Below are 27747 nucleotides of genomic sequence, written 5' to 3'. Positions count from 1 at the left end.
AATCATTACCTTGAAAATAAGTGTATGTCCTTTCCTGGGTCTAGTTACGCTGACCCTCCATGTCACTCCAGTGTCTCTAGTCTTTAGAAGCCACTCTTGTAACTCCTCAACAGAATTCACTCCCAGCGTAGGCTCAATTCAAAAGTTGAGTGGTCTCTCTGGGTAGGTCTCTCCACAAGTGAACAAATATTATATTTGTACCCAGGGGGTTGCCAACTCTAAATAGGAAAACAATGTAACTTGATGTGTTGTGTGCTATAGTCAGAGCAATTTAAACAATTTTATAGAAATGATTAGCTAATAAATATTTGAGAAATTATGAATAGTAAGCATATGCTTTTACCTGATAATAGACTACTAATGATAATATAACAACTTTAAATACCGAGCTAGTAACATTAAGTAGCCTAGGTTAACTTAGCTGATCATTGAAACTCTGAAAATAAATACATGGGCAAATGTTACCAAACCTGTTAATAATAGGCCTGCAGTACGGTAGGCAGCTAATTGTTAAATGACACTCTCCATCCTTACCTTGGAAGGTCACTGTCTCTCATGGGTGTGTGTTCATCCTTGTGTGTGGTCCTCTGTAGCTCAGCTGATAGAGCACGGCGCTTGTAACGCCAAGGTAGTGGTTTCGATATAACAAAAAAAATAATGTATGCACGCATGACTGTAAGTCGCTTTGGAGAAAAGCGTCTGCTAAATGGCTTATTATTATTATTATTATCTTGTCTCTCAACAGGCTCAACAGCTGTCGCGAGCCAACAAATGCTAGCCAATGGGAGCGTAGTAGAACGCCCCTCTGAATAACGGGGCGTGGTTTTGGCTTAACTGGGCGGGGAAAAGAGCACTGGGCGTAGCTTGTAAACACGCATGACGAGGGCTGTTAGTGTCAATCCTCGGGTGTAGAGGCTGGAAGGAATTTAGTTAGCGAGCACGCAATTTGTTAGAAAGACAAGAAATAGGATCCGCCGACTGGATCAAAGCACTCGTCCATTTGAACGTGTGAAAGGGACGCTAACGAAACATGATGTCAGTTTTGGGAAGCGCGAGTCGGCTCATTCAACGTAAGTGGATGGTAGCTAGCAACTTTTTGCTAATGTTAGCGAGCTAGCTATACAGATAACTAACTGGTAATGCAGAAGTTGTTGGTTAGCTAGCAAGTTAGCAGCAGCAGCAGCACGAGAAACATGAACACAAACAAAAGTTACTAGTGTCTTTGACATGCATTTGCTGGCCGGCTAACAGCCAAATGCTAGCAAGCTAACTTCTATTGCCCACTAACATGCCCTTTACCACACTCGCTAGCTAGTCCACTAACTAGCATTGCCTTTTTAACCTTCAGGTTGTGAATGAGTAAGGTATTTCGTGAGAGACCGAACTTCACTGATGCCTCAAGATATAGCGTTACACTAGCACTATTTATTTAAGTAAATCATATTTAATTTAATTGCAATAATATGCCCAGTCGACAAGTCGATAGCTAACTAGCTAGGAACGTTAGTGCTTCTAACCGTAGCTGGCTTGCTTGAGGACTAACCACATCTAACTAATGTTTAGTAAACCTTTGTCAAACTGTTTTAGATAATATTATTGAGCTTTAACTGGAGTTACTATTTAATTGTGAAAAAAAGGCTATTCATGACCATGGTTCGGCTAAAATTTAGGCTGTCGTCAGCTAATGCAATTCAAAGTTACACAACTGACATTTGTCAACTTGCATAACCATGCGCCACTTAGTGTCCTCTGATTGTTACTGCAGCCAATTATAAATGTATATTGGTACATTTACATTTTAGTCATTTAGCAGACGCTCTTATCCAGAGCGACTTACAGTTAGTGAATATATATATATATATATATATATATATTTGTGTAATTTTTTGTTTTTTTCAAACTGGTCCCCCGTGGTAGTTACTGTTAGTCTACTAAAGCTATTCTTAATAACAAATACTAAAGTTGCTGCTCCCAAGCTTGACAGATAATACATGTTGCTAATGGCTAGAAATAATTCTAGAAATAATGTTTTTTCAATATGATTCTAAAATGTCATGTTTTTCCTATCTGTTTTAGGCTTAGAAGGAAGCAGATCAATTGAATCATCTGATTGACTTTCATCTTGCCACCTCTCTCCCCTTCAGTTGCCAGGTGCAGTAATACCATAAGGATGTGTGTTACGACATCTCTCAGAAGACAGTCTACTGCAACCGCTGCAGCCTTCGCCCAGCCAGCCTCCACTGCAACCCCAGAAGCTGTGGAAAGCAGGTCCAGTACAATAGACTAGATAGAGGGACTAAATATCCCTTTGATTCAAGTTATCTCTCGTACCCTGTCATCATTCATAACCAAATGTGTTGAGTGAGTAACTCCTCTGCATGTAGACACAAGCCTATTCTTCTATGTCGATGAAAGGACTATATTGAGGTCGGGAGCCCTGCACCAAGCAAAACAAACGCAGATGCATAAAGCTGTGTATGTGAGCTGCATTGATTACACCCAAAAAAAGTATTGCAGACTGAAGTCCAATGAAGAGATGGGGGTCTCTTTTAAAAAAGGCAGCAGCCAAAACGTAAGGCCACGCTGAGCTTTATTGGATTCAATAAATGTAAGACTGAGCAAGAACAAACTAGAAGTTTGTGTGTGCCATCTAAGTTTGTGTGTGCCTGGGGAAATACCTACTCTGGTCCACAGTATAGTATAGTAGTATAGGCCTAATTTTGGGACAAAGACTGATGCGTACCAGTTGGTTATGTATGTGGTAGATCCTTCATACGGCCTTGCTCCATGTCTTCCAATGGCACAGCAGCTCTTTCTGGATACATGCCTAGATATCAGAGTTATACAAGGGATATATATATCTGCATGGCTGTTTCAATTCTAAATAATGATACAGTATTAATGTAGTACTATACATATCCTTGCAGAAAGCCCAAAACAGGGATTCTGATGATGAACATGGGAGGACCTGAGAAACTGGACGATGTTCATGATTTCCTGCTGCGCCTCTTCTCCGACACCGATCTGATGAAGCTTCCTGTTCAGAAGTAAGTGTACTCACACAAACACACACACACACATTCAAGAGCAACAACACAAAGCAGATCATTGTACAGCAAAGGGGAGATATTTGTCAGCTCTGTTTGGCCTGGGATTAAGGTTTTGAGTGCTCAAGTACATTTATGTTTGCCTGGCCCAAGATCTGATTGTGCCGTCTTGCCATGGATAGATAGATAGATAGAAATGTTCCATACGCACAAAAAGCTTATTTCTCTCAAATGTTGTGCACAAATTCATTTACGTCCCTGTTTTTTCATATCACAGCCATAAAACTCTCATTGGTGAAATTCCTGAACAGTTTCCTTCCTCTCCGGCAACTGAGTTAGGAAGGATGCCTGTATCTTTGCAGTGACTGGGTGTACCGATACCCCATCCAAAGCCTGATTTAATAACTTCACCATGCTCAAAGGGTTATTCAATGTCTGTTGTGTTTTTTTTGGGGGGAAATATTTGTTTAAAAAAAAAAAAAGGTACACACATCTACCAATAGGTGCCCATAAATTCATTACTTGATTATTGAGGGACCTTGCAGATAATTGTATGTGTGAAGTACAGAGAAGGTAGTCGTTCAAAGATCATGTTAAACACGATTATTGAACACGGAATGAGTCCATGCAACTTATGTGACTTGTTAAGCACATTTGTACTCCTCAACTTATTTAGGCTTGCCATATCAAAGGGGTTGAATACTTATTGACTCAAGACATTTCAGCTTTACATATTTAATTCATTTCTAAAATGTTCTACAAACAAAATGTAATGCATGCATACATACAGCGCCTTCAGAAAGTATTGACACCCTTATACTTTTTCCACATTTTGTTGTGTTAAAGCATTCATTTAAAAATGTTATTAAATTGACCTGACGCTGACCTACACACAATACCCCATAATGTCAAAGTGGAATTTTGTTTGTAGAACATTTTTAGAAAATAGTTGTAATGTAAAGCTGAAATGTCTTGAAATGGAAGAAGGAGTTTGGAACCACCAAGACTCTTCCTAGAGCTGGCCGCCCGGCCAAACTGAGCAATCGGGGGAGAAGGGCCTTAGTCAGGGAGGTGACCAAGAACCTAATGGTCACTTTGACAAAGCTCCAGAATTCCTCTGTGGAGATGGGAGAAACTTCCAGAAGGACAACCATCTCTGCAGCACTCCACCAATCAGGCCTTTATGGTAGAGTGGCCAGACGGAAGCCACTCCTCAGTAAAAGGCACATGACAGCTCGCTTGGGGTTTGCCAAAAGGCACCTAAAGGACTCTCAGACCATGAGAAACAAGATCCTCTGGTCTGATGAAACCAAGATTGAACTCTTTGGCCTGAATGCCAAGCGTCACGTCTGGAGGAAACCTGGCACCATCCCTACGGTGAAGCATGGTGGTGGCAGCATCATGCTGTGGGGATGTTTTTCAGCGGCAGGGACTGGGAGACTAGTCAGGATCGAGGGAAAGATGAACGGAGCAAAGTACAGAGAGATCCTTGATGAAAACCTGCTATAGTGCACTCAGGACCTCAGACTGGGGTGAAGGTTCACCTTCCAACAGGACAACGACCCTAAGCACACAGCCAAGACAACGCAGGAGTGGCTTCGGGACAAGTCTCTGAATGTCCTTGAGTGGCCCAGCAAGAGCCCGGACTTGAACCCGATCTAACATCTCTGGAGAGACCTGAAAATAGCTGTGCAGCGACGCTCCACATCCAACCTGACAGAGCTTGAGAGGATCTGCAGAGAAGAATGGGAGAATCTCCCCAAATACAGGTGTGCCAACCTTGTAGTGTCATACCCAAGAAGACTCTAGGCTGTAATCGCTGCCAAAGGTGCTTCAACAAAGTACTGAGTAAAGGGTCTGAATACTTATGTAAATGTAATATTTCAGTATTTATTTTATTTGTTTTTTTATTTGCAAAAACTGTCATTTATTGTGTGTAGATTGATGAGGGGGGGGGAAACTATTTAATCCATTTTAGAATAAGGCTGTAACGTAACAAAATGTAGAAAAAGTCAAGGGGTCTGAATACTTTCCAAATGGACCAGGCTTCATTTATTACTCCAAGAGTTGACGTGATTTATGACGATGTGAATCTCTCTCTTCCTCCTCAGTCGACTGGGGCCGTTCATAGCGAAACGGCGTACCCCTAAGATCCAGGAGCAGTACAGCCGGATCGGAGGAGGCTCCCCCATCAAGGCCTGGACCACCATGCAAGGAGAGGGCATGGTCAAACTGCTGGATGAGATGTGTCCGGAAACGGGTCAGACCATAACACTTCATATCCCATACATAACACTTCATATCCCATACGTAACACTTCATATCCCATACGTAACACTTCATATCCCATACGTAACACTTCATATACCATACGTAACACTTCATATCCCATACGTAACACTTCATATCCCATACGTAACACTTCATATCCCATACGTAACACTTCATATCCCATACGTAACACTTCATATCCCATACGTAACACTTCATAGCCCATACGTAACACTTCATAGCCCATACGTAACACTTCATAGCCCATACGTAACACTTCATATCCCATACGTAACACTTCATAGCCCATACGTAACACTTCATAGCCCATACGTAACACTTCATAGCCCATACGTAACACTTCATAGCCCATACGTAACACTTCATAGCCCATACGTAACACTTCATAGCCCATACGTAACACTTCATAGCCCATACGTAACACTTCATAGCCCATACGTAACACTTCATAGCCCATACGTAACACTTCATAGCCCATACGTAACACTTCATAGCCCATACGTAACACTTCATAGCCCATACGTAACACTTCATAGCCCATACGTAACACTTCATAGCCCATACGTAACACTTCATAGCCCATACATAACACTTCATAGCCCATACATAAGGGTTCTGGTGCTGCTAACTTTTTCAGTTGGTGGCACCAGCACATGATTTGGTCCAGAGTATGTGAGCAGAGTTGAGCAGTCGGAAATCCCACTCAGCACTCAGTCTTTGTGCATCGCTCCGAAGCTCAATGTCCTTTCCCCTGCTCCACTAAAATTCGCTCGACGTTCACAGGAAAAGAAACTGCCTATCCAAATTGGCTCCATACATTGTTTTATTTAAAAGTATCATTTCATAAACACCCCATCTACATTAGTGACTGTATACCATTTGGTTTTGAAGTAGGCTATCGTAGGAAGCTTTAACATTGACCCAACATGTCGTAGGCCAGAGATCATCAACTAGATTCAGACGCGGGCCGATTTTTATTTATTTTCTTGTGTGGATGGTCATGGGGCCGGAACATAATTACAAATAACTTGTTGACTGCAAGAAGCCCAAACAGAAATAATATTTGACTAAAACAATATTTTCAAACCTTGCTTACATTTGTATATGATCACATATCTCTCTCTTATGCGAGGGAATACTTTGGAACAGATTTCCTAAATTAAAATCACTTGGTGCTGACTTCCTGTTTACTTTAGTCTTTTATGTCCAACAATGTTTTTGGTAAAGTATTTATTTTTGCTCAGAAAACGAAATAAAACCGCCCGTGGGCCGCCAGTTGGGGAACACTGTCGTAGGTGAAGGACCTAGCTGATGATAGGCAGTTTCTGTGTTTAAAAAAACAAAATACCTTTTTGTTTTTCTCTAATCTATTGATGATCAGATACTTCAATTGTAACTGGCTCTGTTGCGCTCACATTTTAGAGTTGATCGAGCAACTTTAGGTACAGTTACAAACTTCTCAGGTAGCTTAGTGGGTAAGAGCGTTGTGCCAGTAACCGAAAGGTCGCTGGTTCTAATCCCTGAGCCGACTAGGTGAAAAATCTGTCGATGTGCCCTTAAGCAAGGCACTTAACCCTAATTGCTCCTGTAAGTCGCTCTGGATAAGAGCGTCTGCTAAATGACTAAAATGTAAAATAGAAATCAAAGTCTCTGGTGCTGCTGCATGGGCTTATTGGTTGTCTTGACATCAATCAAACGGGCTGTGACCTTTTTCTTGGACTCATATCATTAGTGGTGGGGTCGGCTAAATAAATACAACAGAATAATTAAAGCCTAATTAAAAGAACCGTGATGAAGGAAATTAAAAATGCTTTGGCAGAGCATGCCCAGAGCTCGTGGCTGATTGGTCGCACCCTTAAAAAAAAAAAAAAAGTTTGTATTTTAATAATTGCTGATTACCTGGCCTGTCCCATAATGTGCCTGCAGATGGGTGTGAGTGGAAGGAGAGCGTGTCACATTCAAACTCACAAACACCGCTAGCTAGCTTTGATATGTTTTAGGCAGCAGCACTGACCCTGGGCTACACAAGTGGCCACAGTCCCCAAAACAAACAGGCTGAGAAGTTGACTTTGTAGTGTTAAGATGTGCTGGTTACTTTATGTCTCACCACTGTCGTGTCGTAACAGTCGTTGACTCTGGCTGGGTGTGGTGGGGAGATAGAGTGGCGTGTTTTCGCCACACCCCTACACCACACCTTACTGATAAGGCTTTACGGAGGCCCGTCTTAGGCCAAACAGAGTGGTCTTGTGTAACTTGGATAGCTCATAGATGGCCTAATTCAAATTCTATTCCCTAAGTGTAAGTCTATTATCCATTTGACTAATGCTTAGATGGTAGATGTGGAATAAGGGCTGCCATATAATCAACTTTACAGCACTCGCTTATGTATGTTTGTTTGTTTGTTTGTTTGTTTGTCTACAGCTCCTCACAAGTTCTACATAGGGTTCCGCTACGTGCATCCTCTGACCGAGGAGGCTATCGAGGAGATGGAGAAGGATGGGGTTGAGAGAGCAGTGGCCTTCACCCAGTACCCACAGTACAGCTGCTCTACCACAGGTAAGACTGGGCCCCACCTTCCTTCACCCAGTACCCACAGTACAGCTGCTCTACCACAGGTAAGACTGGGCCCCACCTTCCTTCACCCAGTACCCACAGTACAGCTGCTCTACCACAGGTAAGACTGGGCCCCACCTTCCTTCACCCTGTACCCACAGTACAGCTGCTCTACCACAGGTAAGACTGGGCCCCACCTTCCTTCACCCAGTACCCACAGTACAGCTGCTCTACCACAGGTAAGACTGGGCCCCACCTTCCCTCACCCAGTACCCACAGTACAGCTGCTCTACCACAGGTAAGACTGGGCCCCACCTTCCTTCACCCAGTAACCACAGTACAGCTGCTCTACCACAGGTAAGACTGGGCCCCACCTTCCTTCACCCAGTACCCACAGTACAGCTGCTCTACCACAGGTAAGACTGGGCCCCACCTTCCTTCACCCAGTACCCACAGTACAGCTGCTCTACCACAGGTAAGACTGGGCCCCACCTTCCTTCACCCAGTACCCACAGTACAGCTGCTCTACCACAGGTAAGACTGGGCCCCACCTTCCTTCACCCAGTACCCACAGTACAGCTGCTCTACCACAGGTAAGACTGGGCCCCACCTTCCTTCACCCAGTACCCACAGTACAGCTGCTCTACCACAGGTAAGACTGGGCCCCACCTTCCCTAATATAAGTTGGATTTACATAGCTCTTTTCCATGTCCTCATAGTGCTTCACATTGTCAAGGGGCATCTCATCTCATCTCATCCACTACGGTCCCTGTTCTGGACCTGTCACCCCTCTCACATCTTGAGTCTTTCAGCTATTATGAGTGTAGTTAGTCTTGGCCTGGGAGTTACTGATAAGCTGACCTAGTCTTGTTCTTATCAATACAAAAAGACCACAGGGTGACTGAACACGCCACACCCTGCATCCCATCCACTTAGTATTACTTTTGTAAAGTACTGTGTAAAACTGTTGAGAGGTTTTATAAATACATGTGATTGATTTGATTTCTCAACCGACGTTTTGTCTCTATGCCCTTTCCCCATTCTCTGACTTGGTCGCAGTGAACAGGGGGTCGCAGTGAACAGGGGGTCGCAGTGAACAGGGGGTCGCAGTGAACAGGGGGTCGCAGTGAACAGGGGGGCCGAGTGAACAGGGGGGCCGCAGTGAACAGGGGGCCGCAGTGAACAGGGGGCCGCAGTGAACAGGGGGCCGCAGTGAACAGGGGGCCGCAGTGAACAGGGGGCCGCAGTGAACAGGGGGCCGCAGTGAACAGGGGGCCGCAGTGAACAGGGGGTCGCAGTGAACAGGGGGTCGCAGTGAAAATATGTAATCTCATTGGAATGGTGTGTTCTGTATCTGACAGGCAGTAGTCTGAATGCTATCTACCGGTACTACAGCGGCAGAGCAGACAGGCCTAAGATGAGGTGGAGCGTCATCGACCGCTGGCCCACACACCCCCTGCTGGTCGAGGTGAGACACTCTAACTGTCAACATTCAAAATGATTCCGCACGGAAGTTGCAGGGGTCTCAATTCGCTCTGACTGATAACCTCAATGTGTTTTTTTTTTGTTTTTTTTACATTTTGGATGGCAAATCCACTCACATTATCAGAATGTTGTAATCTCTGAGGTTAAGAAAGAACAACGACTAACTTGAATCAGGGTTAACTCCTAAATGGGAAGACGCATTGCTATTTCTGGAGTCACCCATTGCCCTCATTGAAGAGTCTGCACTTAAGTCCATGATGTTACTCTAGGTTAATTTGAACTGTAGTCGCAGTTAAATCAGCATTTTTAAGGCCAGAACAGAACGTGATGTCATGGATATATCTGGACAATAATGTGATTCCCTTCCTGCCTTGTAATTTAGCTGTGTCTGCAATAGAACCCTATTCCGTTACATGGTACCCATAGGGCTCTGGTCAAAAGCAGTCGCTAGGCGGCCATGTTGCTTGCTTCCGGGATGGTATCCTATTCTCTATATAGTCCACTAGTTTTAACAGGGTCAACAGGGCTCTGGTCTAAAGTAATGCACTGTAGGGGATAGGGTGCTATTTGTGACATACACCTGTTCTCTCCAGATATCAGCCCGGTGTCGTTTTTTAAAAAGCCTAGCGGTGAAGTCCGAGGCAGTCCTAGTATAGATAGTTCATGTAACTATTTCACAGACTCCGTTTCTGTTCTAGTGGAAACGAAAGTGAAAACTTGAGTCCGAATTAACGAGCGAGGTTAAAAAGAGCATCTCTAGGACATCTCGTCCTACGCCAGAAAGGTGTTCACTAGGCACCAAATGGGAAGAAAACTGACTGAAACAAGGAGGGACTTCCAGAACTTTTGTCCAACATGTTTCTTCTACCTGCAGCTCGGCTAAAACCATTGACAACTGTGTGCCGTTTTCAAGGGATTGTTAAATAAATGTTTTAACTATTTGGTCGTAATATCGTCACCTCTTGAAGAGTATAGTCAGAACTACACATTTCAGATTTTTCCACGCAACGCAATTGCTCACATTTTAGCTCTATCATCATCATCAGAGTTATAGGCTACACAACAGCAAGTAAGCGCATGCTTTTCATGATCCGTAAACATCAATTGATCATGTAATTTCAGATGCGTGACGGTAGCCTCACAATATCGGCCAACATTAATTGGAAATTTGAGTGATATAAAATAAAAGTGAACTATCCCTGACAAGTATGAGTGGTTTAGGTTAGTTTCCAATCCTTTGTGGGCTCTGCCTGTCAAGCAGCAGAAGGGCGCATTTGCCGATAATGTTTACTTTGCAAGCTTCCGGTAGAAGCTTTGTACAGTTGGCTAAACATATAGTGGTAAGTAGACCTAATGTACTTTGTTCTCCAACCAACGTAGGGCTACCTAGCGAAGTTAGCTAACTTTATCCCCTTTTCAACATTGTCTTTAAGTGTTTAATCACGATTGCTGCTGACAGACATGATGGGCTACATTGATTGATGGACCACGTCAAATTGACTAGCTAGATAACCGATCACTTCAATATGGCTAGTTAACGAGCTAACTTTCAGGGGATAAACTAGATGGCTATATCCAAATATTGTTTGATTTGCTTGCCAGCTATAGTGTTGGTGACAGTAGTCCTGGTAAAGATGCCAGTCGGATGAGGATTTGGCGATGTCAAGCTCTTTCCAAAAGCGTGATCTCTGATGAAGCCAGCTAAATTACACGTTGTTTGCTTAGCTAGCTAGCTAGCTACAGTGCCTTCAGAAAGTGTTCATACACATCATGTGGAAAATGTAAAGGGGTTACAGCCTGAATTTAAAATGGATTAAATTGAGATTTATTGTCACTGGCCTACAAATAATGCCCCCTAATGTCAAAATGGAATTATGTTTTTCGAAATATTTACAAATTAATAAAAAATGAAAAGCTGAAATGTCTTAAGTCAATAAGTATTCAATCCCTTTGTTATGGCATGCCTAAATAAGTTCAGGAGTAAATATTTGCTTAACAAGTCACGTAATAAGTTGCATGGACTCACTCTTGCAAGCCTCCTTTCGCTACACCCCGCAATAACATCTGCTAAATATGTGTATGTGACCAATCAAATTAGATTTTGTGTACAATAATAGTGTTTAACATGAATTTTGAATGACTACCTCATCTCTGTACCCCACATATACAATTATCTGTACGGTCCCTCAGTCGAGCAGTGAATTTCAAACACAAATTCAACCACAAAGACCAGGGAGGTTTTCCAATGCCTTGCAAAGAAGGGCACCTATTGGTAGATTAAAATAAAATAAAAATAAGTATGCACTCACTAACTGTAAGTCGCTCTGGATAAGAGCCTCTGCTAAATGACTACAATGTAGATGGGTCAAAATAAGAAAGCAGACATTGACCCTTTGAGCATGGGGAAGTTATTAATTACACGTTGGATGGTGTATCAATACACCCAGTCATTACAAAGATACAGGTGTCCTTCCTAACTCAGTTGCCGGAGAGGAAGGAAACCGCTCAGGGATTTCACCATGAGGCCAATGGTGACTTTAAAACAATTAGAGTTTAATGGCTGTGATAGGAGAAAACTGAAGATGGATCAACAACATTGAAGTTATTCCACAATACTAACTTAATTGATAGAGTGAAAAGAAGGAAGCCTGTACAGAATAAAAATATTTCAAAACATGCATCCTGTTTGCAACAAGGCACTAAAGCAATACTGCAAGAAATGTGACAAAGCAATTCACTTTTCGTCCTGAATACCAAAGTGTTATGTTTCGGGCAAATCCAATACAACACGTTACTTAGGACCACTCTCCATATTTTCATGCATATTGGTGGCTGCATCATGTTATGGGTATGCTTGTAATCATTAACGACTGGGGAGTTTTTCAGGATAAAAATAAACTAAATGGAGCTAAGCACAGGCAAAATTCTAGAGGAAAACCTGATTCACTCTGCTTTCCACCAGACACTGGGAGATGAATTCACCTTTCAGCAGGACAATAACCTAAAACACAAGGCCAAATCTACACTGGAGTTGCTTAGCAAGAAGACGGTGAATGTTACTGAGTGGCCGAGTTACAGTTTTGACTTAAATATACTTGGAAATCTATGGCATGACTTGAAAAATGGTTGTCTAGCAATCATCAACAACCAATTTGACAGAGCTTGGTTAATTTTGAAAATAATAATAATGGGCAAATGTTGCACAATCCAGTTGTTGAAAGCTCTTATAGACTTACCCAGAAAGACTAACGGCTGTAATCGCTTCCAAATTATTGACTTGGGTGTGAATACTTATGTAAATGAGATTTCTGTATTTCAATTCCCCACATTTTCTAAAAACATGTTTTCACATTGGTATCATGGGTTATTGTTTGTAGATGGGGGAGGGGAGGGGAGGGGGGGGGACATATTTAATCAATTTTGAATTCAGGTTCAATGTGGAATAGGTCAAGGGCTACGAATACTTTCGTAAGGCACTGTACATGCCAAATGGATCTGGCTTCCCTCACGTGTCTGAAAATACATGATCAATTGAAGTTTACTGGTCATGAAAAACATGCTGTTACTTTCTGTATAATTCTGATGTTAGAGCTAAATGTGGAATAATCAGAATTGTGTAGTTCTGACTATACTCTTAAAGAGGTGATGATATTAAAACCAACTAGTTATAAAATTTATTTAACAATACCTTGAAAACGGCATGTAGTTGTCAATGGTTTAGCGGAGCTGGGGGTCTCCTTGCACCTCAGCAGCCAATTTGAACATGCTGCACCTTTTTTATTGATAACGACATAAATATCTAATAATGTATCTGTATTGTCTCCTGCAGTGTTTCTCCCAGCATGTCCTCAACGAGCTGAAGAAGTTTCCCCCAGAGAAGAGGGAGGATGTGGTGATCCTGTTCTCAGCTCACTCACTACCCTTGTCTGTGAGTACAGGACTACTGACCATTCATGTTCAAGTGAATTAGAAAAAGAATCCTGTTTTTTACATGCTAAGGACAGACATCTAATCATGACATCAGCATTACACATGACATCAGCATTACACATGACATCAGCATTACACATGACATCAGCATTACACATGACATCAGCATTACACATGACATCAGCATTACACATGACATCAGCATTACTCATGACATCAGCATTACACATGACATCAGCATTTCTTGAACGCTAGACCTACTAGGGGGGAGGAGCTACTCTTATGCAAGACGTTATCAGTGGAGATTAAACATGGATACTTTTTGTAGTAGAAAGGTCTGATGGTTCAGTCTTGTTGTACTCTCTGTATTCGTGAGTACAGTACTGACCATTCGTAGAATACATATTCCTCTAAGACGTTATCAGGACGTTACTAATTGAGGATTTCATTTGAAGATTCATGATACGTGTTTTACTAAAAATAAACATTGATAAGTAAAAGCACTTTATGTTGACGTGAAAAAGGATGCATAAATATATTTTATTTTATTTGATACATTTTCCTTTCAACATTTCCTTGAGAAAGAAGTGTTGTTGTCTGTACTCCCCTGTAGCTCAGTTGGTAGAGCATGGCGCTTGCAACGCCAGGGTTGTGGGTTCGTTTCCCACGGGGGGGGGGCCAATATGAAAATGTATGCACTCACTAACTGTAAGTCGCTCTGGATAAGAGCGTCTGCTAAATGACTAAAATGTAATGTAAATGTCTGTGTAGATTGTCAACCAGGCTAGTTGTCTGTGTTGTCTGTGAAGATGGTCAACCAGGCTAGTTTTCAGTGTTGTCTGTGTAGATGGTCAACCAGGCTAGTTTTCAGTGTTGTCTGTGTAGATTGTCAACCAGGCTAGTTTTCTGTGTAGATGGTCAACCAGGCTAGTTTTCAGTGTTGTCTGTATAGATTGTCAACCAGGCTAGTTGTCTGTGTAGATGGTCAACCAGGCTAGTTTTCCGTCTCATTCTTGTCTCTCTCTAGGTGGTGAACAGGGGAGATCCGTACCCTCAGGAGGTTGGAGCCACGGTGCAGAGAGTCATGGAAAGACTACAGCACTGTAACCCCTACCGTCTGGTCTGGCAGTCCAGGGTAAGGACCCCACACTGTAACCCCTACCGTCTGGTCTGGCAGTCCAGGGTAAGGACCACACACACTGTAACCCCTACCGTCTGGTCTGGCAGTCCAGGGTAAGGACCACACACTGTAACCCCTACCGTCTGGTCTGGCAGTCCAGGGTAAGGACCCCACACTGTAACCCCTACCGTCTGGTCTGGCAGTCCAGGGTAAGGACCCCCACACACTGTAACCCCTACCGTCTGGTCTGGCAGTCCAGGGTAAGGACCCCACACTGTAACCCCTACCGTCTGGTCTGGCAGTCCAGGGTAAGGACCACACACTGTAACCCCTACCATCTGGTCTGGCAGTCCAGGGTAAGGACCCCACACTGTAACCCCTACCGTCTGGTCTGGCAGTCCAGGGTAAGGACCCCACACTGTAACCCCTACCGTCTGGTCTGGCAGTCCAGGGTAAGGACCACACACTGTAACCCCTACCGTCTGGTCTGGCAGTCCAGGGTAAGGACCCCACACTGTAACCCCTACCGTCTGGTCTGGCAGTCCAGGGTAAGGACCACACACACTGTAACCCCTACCGTCTGGTCTGGCAGTCCAGGGTAAGGACCCCACACTGTAACCCCTACCGTCTGGTCTGGCAGTCCAGGGTAAGGACCACACACACTGTAACCCCTACCGTCTGGTCTGGCAGTCCAGGGTAAGGACCCCCACACTGTAACCCCTACCGTCTGGTCTGGCAGTCCAGGGTAAGGACCACACACACTGTAACCCCTACCGTCTGGTCTGGCAGTCCAGGGTAAGGACCCCACACTGTAACCCCTACCGTCTGGTCTGGCAGTCCAGGTAAGGACCCCACACTGTAACCCCTACCGTCTGGTCTGGCAGTCCAGGGTAAGGACCACACACACTGTAACCCCTACCGTCTGGTCTGGCAGTCCAGGGTAAGGACCCCACACTGTAACCCCTACCGTCTGGTCTGGCAGTCCAGGGAAAGGACCCCACACACTGTAACCCCTACCGTCTGGTCTGGCAGTCCAGGGTAAGGACCCCACACTGTAACCCCTACCGTCTGGTCTGGCAGTCCAGGGTAAGGACCCCACACTGTAACCCCCTACCGTCTGGTCTGGCAGTCCAGGGTAAGGACCCCACACTGTAACCCCTACCGTCTGGTCTGGCAGTCCAGGGTAAGGACCCCACACTGTAACCCCCTACCGTCTGGTCTGGCAGTCCAGGGTAAGGACCCCACACTGTAACCCCTACCGTCTGGTCTGGCAGTCCAGGGTAAGGGACCACACACTGTAACCCCTACCGTCTGGTCTGGCAGTCCAGGGTAAGGACCCCACACTGTAACCCCTACCGTCTGGTCTGGCAGTCCAGGGTAAGGACCCCACACTGTAACCCCTACCGTCTGGTCTGGCAGTCCAGGGTAAGGACCCCACACTGTAACCCCTACCGTCTGGTCTGGCAGTCCAGGGTAAGGACCCCACACACTGTAACCCCTACCGTCTGGTCTGGCAGTCCAGGGTAAGGACCCCACACACTGTAACCCCTACCGTCTGGTCTGGCAGTCCAGGGTAAGGACCACACACACACCAACACACACTATGCTGTCTTTCATCTGTGGTGCAGAGAATTACAGCCCCAAAGCTAAGATGACTTCTACCCTCATGGTTACCTCTACCACACGGAGCCATTGGCTCAGGACTGTATTGTTGTACTGTAGTGAAAAGGCTTCTCCATCCATGATACAACACTGTGTAGGGGGTCCACTCAACCCAGAATGAGTGAAAAGGCGCTTTGGTGATGAAATCGTACTTCCTTTTGTTATAAAATACATTTTACCAAGACGAATGTTACGTTTTGCGGTCGTTGTCTTCAAAGTTGTTTCCGCGGGTCGTAAAAAGCGAAATGAGCATGACACGAGCTGAATTAAACGTAAAAGGCTTTGAAAATAAAAGCTTGGTTATACGCTCAGTGCTCCGTTGACATTTTCAGAGATGCGCTTGTTTTTGTGAGGAATCTTCGAAAAAAGAACAGGAGTTTTGAATTGGTATGAAAAGCGTGTACTAAAATATGAAAATGCTACATGTCGTCTCAAAATCTGTATCCATAGAGGCGTCACTACAGACCCGGGTTCGATCCCAGGCTGTGTCGCAGTCGGCCGCGACCGGGAGACCCATGAGGCGGCGCACAATTTGGCCCAGCGTCGTCCGTGTTAGGGGAGGGTTTGGCCGGCCGGGATTCCCTTGTCCCGTCGCGCTCTAGCGACTCCTTGTGGCGGGCCAAGCCTGCTGGACGGCGTTTCCTCCGACACATTGGTGCGGCTGGCTTCCAGGCTAAGCGAGCAGTGTGTCAAGAAGCAGTGCGGCTTGGCAGGGATCGCGTTTCGGAGGACGCATGGCTCTCGACCTTCGCCTCTCCCGAGTCCGTACGGGAGTTGCAGCGATGGGACAAGACTGTAACCGCTAATTGGATATCACGAAATTGGGGAGGAAAAACGGGTAAAAAATCCAAATGAATCCATATCCATCTGACCTCCTATATTGTTTTTATGTTCTGCTGATTGGAGAAGAACGAGGACGGGTTCAACAGGAAGGTGAGCCTGTCTGGTGTCCTGTAGCCTTAACACCGCATCCAGCCTAGCTGACGCAATACATTCTTCCAGGTTTTTGACTGACTTTGTTCCTCTGGCCTAGTTGTGGCCATCCTGAAAGGGTAAAAACTTTAAATAACTGCTGAACGGATTATGATGGAGACGTGCGGATTGGACCGTTGGTTTTCTTAGAGGATTACCTGCACAATTAACTTATTTTACCCATTTGGTGAAAATATGTCATTTTGATTGGACACTACACTGTGGTCACATGGCTGAGATCATTGATATTATTGATGTTTAAACGCAGGGCTGAGATCATTGATATTATTGATATTTAAACGCAGGGCTGAGATCATTTATATTATTGATGTTTAAACGCAGGGCTGAGATCATTGATATTATTGATGTTTAAACGCAGGGCTGAGACAGAGCAGACCGACAGCATCTGATGTGATACATGTAGACCCAAACCTGTGGTGATCAGTATGTAATGCCAGTCTATATGTGGTGGCCCTGGCCCTAACCCTGGCCCTAACCCTGGCCCTAACCCTGGCCCTAACCCTGGCCCTAACCCTGGCCCTAACCCTGGCCCTAACCCTGGCCCTAACCCTGGCCCTAACCCTGGCCCTAACCCTGGCCCTAACCCTGGCCCTAACCCTGGCCCTAACCCTGGCCCTAACCCTGGCCTCACCAGGTTTCATAACTGACACATCACATAATAATTAGGTCAGCCACAGCAGTTTAACAGCAAGGATCTTTTAAATACTATATTATCAATTTGATTAGAACTCTTAATGTATTCACATATCTAATGCTCTGTCTTAATTGAAAAGCCTGAATTATTTAATTCCTTTTTAATTATGGAAAGTGTGTTGTGACCCATGTGAAATGCACTTAGGTGAATTTAATTTTTTTTGCGTTGTCATTTCAGAAAATGTCCGTAATATATCTGCAGTGATAGTGGAATGATAGTGTTTCACAGTATTACTTACCCACCAGTGTTGTGATTGGCTGTAATATTCGCCTATTGATTTCTATGACAACAGATGCCGGAGCGGTGTCTGTTGTCATAATGGGAAAGATGTTTCAACTTTAGCTGTGTTTATCTAGTAGAAATCGGGTCAAGTGGCCAATGTAGAAATCGCTCTGTCATTTCCTGGTTGTGAAAATGTTTCACTGTTCGCTCAATTTCAGTTTGTGAGAAAACAAACACCGAATAGTATAGGGAATCATTGTACCATCTAAATCGCTGTGAAATATATTTTCAATAACACAAAATATAGTTTTTCCTGCTGTTTGAAGCTGGTGGACCAAAACCGAAAGTTAAAGACTCGAGCGTCAGTCTCCACCATGTTACGGAGAAGTGGGCGAGGGGGAGATTATGTTTTGAATGCAGCCTAGTGCTGTTGCAAATTCACCTAGCTTCCACATACGTGAGAAATTCTAGGTGTCGCAACCCTTTTTCAAATAAATCTGACTTGATTGTGTCTCTGTCCTCCCTAGGTGGGTCCTATGCCATGGCTGGGCCCTCAGACAGACGATGTCATCAAGGGTCTGTGTGAGCGGGGGAAGAAGAACCTTCTGCTGGTCCCCATCGCCTTCACCAGCGACCACATCGAGACGCTGCATGAACTGGACATCGAGTACTCTCAGGTGCTGGGAGAGGAGGTATGTGGTACTGTACTGAGGTGTGAGTGAACTGGACGTCGAGTACTCTCAGGTGCTGGGAGAGGAGGTATGTGGTACTGTACTGAGGTGTGAGTGAACTGGACGTCGAGTACTCTCAGGTGCTGGGAGAGGAGGTATGTGGTACTGTACTGAGGTGTGAGTGAACTGGACGTCGAGTACTCTCAGGTGCTGGGAGAGGAGGTATGTGGTACTGTACTGAGGTGTGAGTGAACTGGACGTCGAGTACTCTCAGGTGCTGGGAGAGGAGGTATGTGGTACTGTACTGAGGTGTGAGTGAACTGGACGTCGAGTACTCTCAGGTGCTGGGAGAGGAGGTATGTGGTACTGTACTGAGGTGTGAGTGAACTGGACATGGAGTACTCTCAGGTGCTGGGAGAGGAGGTATGTGTCTGTGTGAGCTAGACTCCCTCTTGATGGGTGAGGTCAGTGAGTGTTCCTTACCTAACTACTTGCCTAACAAGACGATGCCATAACGTTATTATGATGTGGAAAACTGAGAAGTGAAGATTATACGTGACGGATGTTATCTAGAAAAGAGTGTCCTTACATCAAAGATTCTGACATATAAGCAGAATAGTAGAGTGTCCTGAAGAGTGTGTGTGTGTGCGTACCCTACCAATGCCAAAATCTACCTGCATTTGGCGGGTGTTCATTTTAGGCTTTCTCTCCTCTCTCCCCGTGTCTCTCTCCGTGTCTCTCTCTCTCTCGCCGTCTCTCCCTGTCTCTCTCTCTCTCCCCGTCTCTCTCTGTCTCGTCTCTCCCCGTCTCTCTCTCTCTGTCTCGTCTCTCCCCGTCTCTCTCTCTCGTAGTCTCTCCCCGTCTCTCTCCGTCTCTCTCTCTCTCCGTCTCTCTCTCTCTCCGTCTCTCTCTCGTAGTCTCTCTCGTCTCTCCCCGTCTCTCTCTCGCCGTCTCTCTCTCTCTCCGTCTCTCCCCGTCTCTCTCTCTCTCGTCTCTCTCTCGCCTTCTCTCTCTCGCCTTCTCTCTCTCATCTCTCTCCGTCTCTCTCTCTCTCCGTCTCTCTCTCTCTCCGTCTCTCTCTCTCCGTCTCTCTCTCTCCGTCTCTCTCTCTCTCTCGTCTCTCTCTCTCTCCGTCTCTCTCTCTGTCTCCGTCTCTCCGTCTCTGTCTCTCTCTCTCTGTCTCTCTCTCTCCGTCTCTCTCGTCTCTCTCTCCGTCTCTCTCGTCTCTCTCCGTCTCTCTCTCTCTCCGTCTCTCTCTCTCTCTCCGTCTCTCTCTCTCTCGCCGTCTCTCTCTCTCCGTCTCTCTCGTTTCTCCCCGTCTCTCTCTCGCCGTCTCTCTCTCTCTCCGTCTCTCTCTCGTCTCTCTCCGTCTCTCTCTCTCCCTGTCATCAGTCTCTGCGATGTCCCTGCTAGGGCTCTCTTCTCCTTTGACTAGCTAGTGGTTTTTGAACCCCATCCTCCCTGAGGGCCAACCCTAAAGCTGGAGCCACTTGTTGTTTATCTCTGCTTCTGATCTCAGAGCCCCTGTATGTAGCCAGACCTGTCACTGATATTACAGTAGACTGATCCCAGACCTGTCACTGATATTACAGTAGACTGATCCCAGACCTGTCACTGATATTACAGTAGACTGATCCCAGACCTGTCACTGATATTACAGTAGACTGATCCCAGACCTGTCACTGATATTACAGTAGACTCATCCCAGACCTGTCACTGATATTACAGTAGACTGATCCCAGACCTGTCACTGATATTACAGTAGACTCATCCCAGACCTGTCACTGATATTACAGTAGACTCATCCCAGACCTGTCACTGATATTACAGTAGACTGATCCCCAGACCTGTCACTGATATTACAGTAGACTGATCCCAGACCTGTCACTGATATTACAGTAGACTCATCCCAGACCTGTCACTGATATTACAGTAGACTGATCCCAGACCTGTCACTGATATTACAGTAGACTCATCCCAGACCTGTCACTGATATTACAGTAGACTCATCCCAGACCTGTCACTGATATTACAGTAGACTGATCCCAGACCTGTCACTGATATTACAGTAGACTGATCCCAGACCTGTCACTGATATTACAGTAGACTGATCCCAGACCTGTCACTGATATTACAGTAGACTGATCCCAGACCTGTCACTGATATTACAGTAGACTGATCCCAGACCTGTCACTGATATTACAGTAGACTGATCCCAGACCTGTCACTGATATTACAGTAGACTGATCCCAGACCTGTCACTGATATTACAGTAGACTGATCCCAGACCTGTCACTGATATTACAGTAGACTGTGTACCGTAATTTTCGGACTATAAGCCGCGCCTTTTTTCCAATTTTTCGACCCTGCGGCTTATATAACGGTGCGGCTAATCTATGGATTTTTACAGCTAACGGCCACTAGAAGACCTCCTAAATCTATGGATTTTACAGGTTACAGTCCACCAACTTTAACTCTATGGGCTCTATGACCGGTCCGCGCCCCCCACCTTTAGCGGCGGGCTCCAGCAGGAAAAGCTGGAGGCCGGAAAAAGAGTGAGACAGGTAGCGCGCAAATAGTAAAAAGTGGAACCGAGAGTGGTCGAGAGACAGAACGAGAGCAAGACAGACAGACATTACGAGAGCGAGACAGTTTGTCTCTTTCCCGACAATCCCCTCTGTGCACGAACCCTTACATATGGTAATTAAACATTAAAACACCTGCGGCTTATAGTCCAGTGCGGTTTATATATGTACACATCATTCAATATCATTCAATTTAGCTGCTGCGGCTTATACTCCGGTGCGGAAAATACGGTACTCTTCCGAGTCATTAAAGGAGGACATGGTTTCTGTAGGTTGAATTGAGTTGTGTTTGTCTGTGGACCCTTATTCTACCACTATAGAAGTTTAAAGTAGACTGTCCCGTCCACCAGGCTAAAGTCTCAAGAATATTACTGACTGTACAGGAGAATTCAATGTCTGACTGTTGTTTTACCTTCCTGCTTGTTGTGGTGCTGAGTTAACCAAGTCATATGTTCTCTCACAGTGTGGTGTGGAAAACATCCGAAGGGCTGAATCTCTGAATGGAAACCCAATCTTTTTCCAGGTAAGAGAGGAAACGGACATATCTGAAATGCTTTCTTCACAGTACATAGGGGGGCCTAAGCGTCCTTATCAAAAGCACCAACTTACATTTTGTGAACTTGCCCAGCCCTGCCTGGTCCTACATGTAAATCTTCTTCTGTGGAAACTACTCCAGGTGTTTTTTGGCTTGGTCATTCTCAGATTGTTAATTCCGTTAACCGCTTCCGCCTTCAATTAGAAGCTGTTAAAGGATTTGTAGCGTTATCTAACGTAGTGACTGAGGGTCCAGATGCTGAAAGGCCTCTTCTGTAAACGCCTTTAATACGGGTTTGGTTCCTTTACACGTTTCCATAGATGAAAGGAGATTTTGCTGTTGCAGTTCAAATGTATTTATTACTCACTCAAGTTAATTGTCCGTTGTGGTAAAAGACTGCATTGTAATCCATTGTACTCCTGAGTGGCGCAGTGGTCTAAGGCACTGCATCGCAGTGCAAACTGTGCCACTAGAGATCCTGGTTCGAATCCAGGCTCTGTCGCAGCCGGCCGCGACCGGGAGACTCATGGGCGGCGCACAATTGGTCCAGGGTAGGGGAGGGAATGGCCGGCAGGGATGTAGCTCAGTTGATAGAGCATGGCGTTTGCAACGCCAGGGTTGTGGGTTCGTTTCCCAGGGGGGGGGCCAGTATAAAAAAATATATATGTATTCACTAACTGTAAGTCGCTCTGGATAAGAGCGTCTGCTAAATGACTAAAATGTAAAATGTTAAACGGGTTCCAAGTGGTATGAACAGCAAAAGGGTCAAATCCCAAAGTACAAAATGATAAGTAGCAACGTGCAAATTTAAATCCAAAAGAAATGGTAGAAAACTGTTGCTCTGCTAGGTGTCTTCCATCAGGTCAATCAGCTGTCCTCATGCGTTACTGACACCATCTTTACCCATAACCCTTCATTCTATATTCTTACAGGTAAACCGTAGGTTTCCACCAGTTGTCACAATAGCAGCTGTAAAAGGCTTCTAATATACATATTTAACATAATGACGTTTACATACATTCCTCTACAATAATAAGAATTTTCTATACATTTCTATATCTCTCATAAATCAGCCAAAATAAGGTGAATACAGTTTATTTCTTACATCAAAATGGCTCTAGCGACCTGCGTTTTTAAAATGGATGTCTAGACAGCCCAAGCAATGGGATAAAGCAGTCAGTCAGTGTTGCAGTGTTGCTCATTCAATATCCCCAGTGTAAGTTCCAAGCATGTGCTGCTTCTCGCTTCGGACTCGGAGAGATGGTGAGACTTAAACATTGGCGCTGGGATCAAAGATGTTCAGTCCAGAGAGCCGTTTGACGCAGCAGCCCCTCCATGATCTCTGACTTCTAACTCTCTGTGAGGGGTTCGTTTTAGAGAGGGGGACTGTGGGTGGTTGGTCTGAGCAGCACTACCAGACCCCAGCTAGCTAGCTGAGCTGGGAAGAAAGCCCCGGGGAACAGCTGTTTAAGAAAGGGATTGCCCTATCCCTCCTCACCATCCCTCTCTCTGGCCACACTCAGTGCTCCTACAAGGCCGTCTCGCTCTCTTTCTGTCTCTCCCCCTCTTTCTTTCTCTCTAGGCTACTCTGTGTACTCTCTAGGCTACTCTGTGTACTCTCTAGGCTACTCTGTGTACTCTCTAGGCTACTCTGTGTACTATGTATTTATAATGTGTATTTATTTTTTGGAGGTGTTCATTTTGTTTATGGTGAAGTTGCTTATGGGTAAGCAATTCAATGTATTTTTTTTATATACAGTGAGAGAAAAAAGTATTTGATCCCCTGCTGATTTTGTACATTTGCCAACTGACAAAGAAATGATCACTCTATAATTTTAATGGTAGGTTTATTTGAACAGTGAGAGACAGAATAACAACAACAAAATCCAGAAAAACGCATGTCAAAAATGTTATAAATTGATTTGCATTTCAATTTAATTCTCAATCAGAAAGATTTCTGGCTCCCAGGTGTCTTTTTATACAGGTAACGAGCTGAGATTAGGAGCACACTCTTAAAGGGAGTGCACCTAATCTCAGCTTGTTACCTGTATAAAAGACACCTGTCCACAGAAGCAATCAATCAATCAGATTCCAAACTCTCCACCATGGCCAAGACCAAAGAGCTCTCCAAGGATGTCAGGGACAAGATTGTAGACCTACACAAGGCTGGAATGGGCTACAAGACCATAGCCAAGCAGCTTGGTGAGAAGGTGACAACAGTTGGTGCGATTATTCGCAAATGGAAGAAACACAAAAGAACTGTCAATCTCCCTCGGCCTGGGGCTCCATGCAAGATCTCACCTCGTGGAGTTGCAATGATCATGAGAACGGTGAGGAATCAGCCCAGAACTACATGGGAGGATCTTGTCAATGAAGGCAATCAATCAAGGCAGCTGGGACCATAGTCACCAAGAAAAGAATTGGTAACACACTACGCCGTGAAGGACTGAAATCCTGCAGCGAAGCAAGGTCCCCCTGCTCAAGAAAGCACATATACAGGGCCATCTGAAGTTTGCCAATGAACATCTGAATGATTCAGAGGAGAACTGGGTGAAAGTGTTGTGGTCAGATGAGACCAAATGGAACTCTTTGGCATCAACTCAACTCGCCGTGTTTGGAGGAGGAGGAATGCTGCCTATGACCCCAAGAACACCATCCGCACCGTCAAACATGGAGGTGGAAACATTATGCTTTGGGGGTGTTTTTCTGCTAAAGGGACAGGACAACTTCACCGCATCAAAGGGACGATGGACGGCGCCATGTACCGTCAAATCTTGGGTGAGAACCTCCTTCCCTCAGCCAGGGCATTGAAAATGGGTCGTGGATGGGTATTCCAGCATGACAATGACCCAAAACACACGGCCAAGGCAACAAAGGAGTGGCTCAAGAAGAAGCACATTAAGGTCCTGGAGTGGCCTAGCCAGTCTCCAGACCTTAATCCCATAGAAAATCTGTGGAGGGAGCTGAAGGTTCAAGTTGCCAAACGTCAGCCTCAACCTTAATGACTTGGAGAAGATCTGCAAAGAGGAGTGCGACAAAATCCCTCCTGAGATGTGTGCAAACCTGGTGGCCAACTACAAGAAACGTCTGACCTCTGTGATTGCCAACAAGGGTTTTGCCACCAAGTACTAAGTCATGTTTTGCAGAGGGGTCAAATACTTATTTCCCTCATTAAAATGCAAATCAATTAATAACATTTCTGACATGCGTTTTTCAGGATTTTTTTGTTGTTATTCTGTTTCTTACTGTTCAAATAAACCTACCATTAAAATTATAGACTGATCATGTCTTTGTCAGTGGGCAAACGTACAAAATCAGCAGGGGATCAACAACTTTTTTCCCTCACTGTGTGTATATATATATATATATATATATGACAAATAAACCAAACTTTGACCCTTGCCTTCCTCTCTCAGGCTCTCGCTGACCTGGTCCAAACCCACCTGAAGTCAGACGAGCCCTGCTCCCGTCAGCTCACCCTGCGCTGCCCACTGTGTACCAACCCCACCTGCGGAGAAACCAAGGCCTTCTTCGCCAATCAGAAATGACCCTCCTCCTCCTCAACCATCTACTAGTGTTGCAAACTGCAGGTTACTATCTCAAAAGTCCTGGTTTCCCTGAAATCCTACTTGGATGATTCTGAATTTCCTGTTTATTTCTTCCTGATTCCTGGATTCTTCCAACCGGGATTTCTGGAAAAGCTGGGAGTTCTGAGAAAGTCACCAGAATTGTGGCACCCTACTCTCCATCCAACTGTTACTACGGGACCAAGCACACGTTTCTAAGTAACCACCATAAGAAGAAGCAGACAAACTAGTAAACAAGCTGTCAGTACGCACAGTGACGAGAAGAGGAGTTGCACTTATTTTGTCCCCCAGCCGCTCGCTTACATTCCATCCGTTGAATCCCTGGAAAACTAGAATCCTTTCAAAGATGAAGAGAAACTGTATCCTTTCTCACCTGGTGCTTGTCCAGTTGGTTGTACGCCAATGCTCTGGGACAGTTGTGAAGCGTGCTCCCCCTCCATTTTGGTATGTCATCCACAGTGTCTCTTTGAGACCCTTTCTGTAGTCTGGAGGACTGTCCCCTGCTTTGAGACCCTCTCTGGTGTCTGGAGGACTGTCCCCTGCTTTGAGACCCTCTCTGGTGTCTGAAGGACTGTCCCCTGCTTTGAGACCCTCTCTGGTGTCTGGAGGACTGTCCCCTGCTTTGAGACCCTCTCTGTAGTCTGGAGGACTGTCCCCTGCTTTGAGACCCTCTAGTATCTCCTCTCTGTCTTTAGAGTATCCCTGCATCCATCCTTGTAGAGCCTCTCATCCAGAGTTGATGCTCTTACCTCTCCCACCCAGCAACCTCCTCTTACCTCTCCTCTGACCTCTAATCTCTTATAGGGCACCATCACCCCTGGCACCACTTCTACAAAGTGCTGCTGCACATCTTGCCCCTGCATGAGTCCCTGTCTATCCCCGGCCGGCCTCTCACCTCCCTGCTTCGGTGCTGCAGGGTCCTCCATTCCTGTCTCTCCCCGGCCGGCCTCTCACCTCCCTGCTTCGGTGCTGCAGGGTCCCCCATCCCTGTCTCTCCCCGGCCGGCCTCTCACCTCGCCTCACTCAGCTCTGAACCTGCTACCGGTCAAAGTCTAACTATGGTCTCCATGGCCTTGTCCACCTAACCTGAGCTGATAGCACTGTGTTATAGCTGCTGCTGTTTAGACAGACACAGACAGATGCTTAGCGACTAGCATGCTTCTCCTTTGTCCTCGGTCGGTCAAGCACTCAGAGTAACATGACATAACGTGCCTTTTTACACTTTCTCTTTGAACATTATGGATTCAACTCTGTGCTTTATATGTAATTTACTAAAATGTGATAATTACCAGGGTCGTGTTCATCAGGGCACACCGTAACTAAACAAGAAAATGAGTGTTTCATATTGGACGAGTTCGGAGAGTACGCCTCTGTTTCGGGCATATTCTTCCGTTAACGTGCCTGCTGAACACAATCCAGATTCTAATGTATTTAAGAAGTCATCAACCATGTTGAAGAATCTTGATGTGTACGAATTGAGGTTTGTTTTTAGATGTGTGGATACCATAGTGTAATAAGACATTATACAATGGCATTGTTGAATACTCGTGTCTGATTTGGCTTGAAGGACATTCTAGAGCGTGCATTATTTCCCTATAACGCATGGCGTATCAGCACGGTAGAATTCAATGGCTTTAGTTCATTCTTACATGTTCTATATGTTTGAGTTTGCTTTTGAAAGCAAAAGTCGATTTTAAAACATTGGCAGTGTTGAATTCTATTTTCATAATAGCAAGTTAGAACTGATGGTTTGGTTAGCTAAAGGAGGAAGTCTGTTTGTTTGGTTACCACGGCAACTACTGTAACACACCTTCCACGTCATTATTTTCCGTAGATCGCATAGCCCTCGTTGATTATCCCTTACAGATATGATGTGTATATGTATGAGATGCCACTTCATGTTACATCATTGTCATTTTTTTGTGGTTGTTTTATTTATTTGTCATATATTTTTACTGGAATACAACATTAACAACAAGTCTTCCATCAAATCTAATAAAATGGACAACATGAAAACATTTGCATCATTTCATCAAAGATCTTCAGCAACCCAGTCCTACATCTGGAGGGGATGGGCTATTAGAGGAGGGAGGGGGATGGGCTATTAGAGGAGGGAGGGGGATGGGCTATTAGAGGAGGGAGGGGGATGGGCTATTAGAGGAGGGGGGTGGGCTATTAGAGGAGGGGGGGGGATGGGCTATTAGAGGAGGGAGGGGGATGGGCTATTAGAGGAGGGAGGGGGGATGGACTATTAGAGGAGGGAGGGGGTGGGCTATTAGAGGAGGGAGGGGGTGAGCTATTAGAGGAGGGAGGGGGATGGGCTATTAGAGGAGGGAGGGGGATGGGCTATTAGAGGAGGGAGGGGGGATGG

The 27747-nt window shown here is 45.2% G+C and overlaps 1 protein-coding gene across 2 annotated transcripts; it reads left to right on the top strand.

The window, feature by feature from the left end:
• The first annotated feature begins 868 nt into the window (after positions 1–868).
• Positions 869–27392, top strand: fech (ferrochelatase). Of its 2 annotated transcripts, XM_041897327.2 has the most exons (12): positions 869–1070; positions 2145–2268; positions 2928–3047; positions 5159–5307; positions 7761–7895; positions 9254–9360; positions 13207–13305; positions 14335–14442; positions 18526–18690; positions 21718–21777; positions 25206–25379; positions 26181–27392. In XM_041897327.2, the coding sequence occupies exons 1-11, from the start codon at positions 1031–1033 to the stop codon at positions 25335–25337; spliced, it is 1239 nt and encodes a 412-aa protein (XP_041753261.1). In that variant the 5' UTR covers positions 869–1030; the 3' UTR covers positions 25338–25379; positions 26181–27392. The 2 variants fall into 2 exon arrangements, with proteins under 2 accessions (XP_041753261.1, XP_041753260.1); XM_041897326.2 differs by having other exon boundaries at positions 870–1070; positions 25206–27392.
• Positions 27393–27747: the final 355 nt, after the last annotated feature.

The sequence above is a fragment of the Coregonus clupeaformis genome, chromosome 15 (genome assembly GCF_020615455.1).
Source record: "Coregonus clupeaformis isolate EN_2021a chromosome 15, ASM2061545v1, whole genome shotgun sequence".
NCBI lineage: Eukaryota > Metazoa > Chordata > Actinopteri > Salmoniformes > Salmonidae > Coregonus > Coregonus clupeaformis.
The sequence above is the reverse complement of the archived record's forward strand: the minus strand, read 5'-3'. Positions and strand labels throughout refer to the sequence as shown.

Coding starts and splice junctions, on each gene's coding strand:
- fech (XM_041897327.2), top strand. CDS start 1,031: ATGATGTCAGTTTTGGGAAGCGCGAGTCGGCTCATTCAAC. Junction 7,896..9,253: donor GTACAGCTGCTCTACCACAG/GTAAGACTGGGC, acceptor TGTATCTGACAG/GCAGTAGTCTGAATGCTATC. Junction 14,443..18,525: donor GTCTGGTCTGGCAGTCCAGG/GTAAGGACCCCA, acceptor TGTCCTCCCTAG/GTGGGTCCTATGCCATGGCT.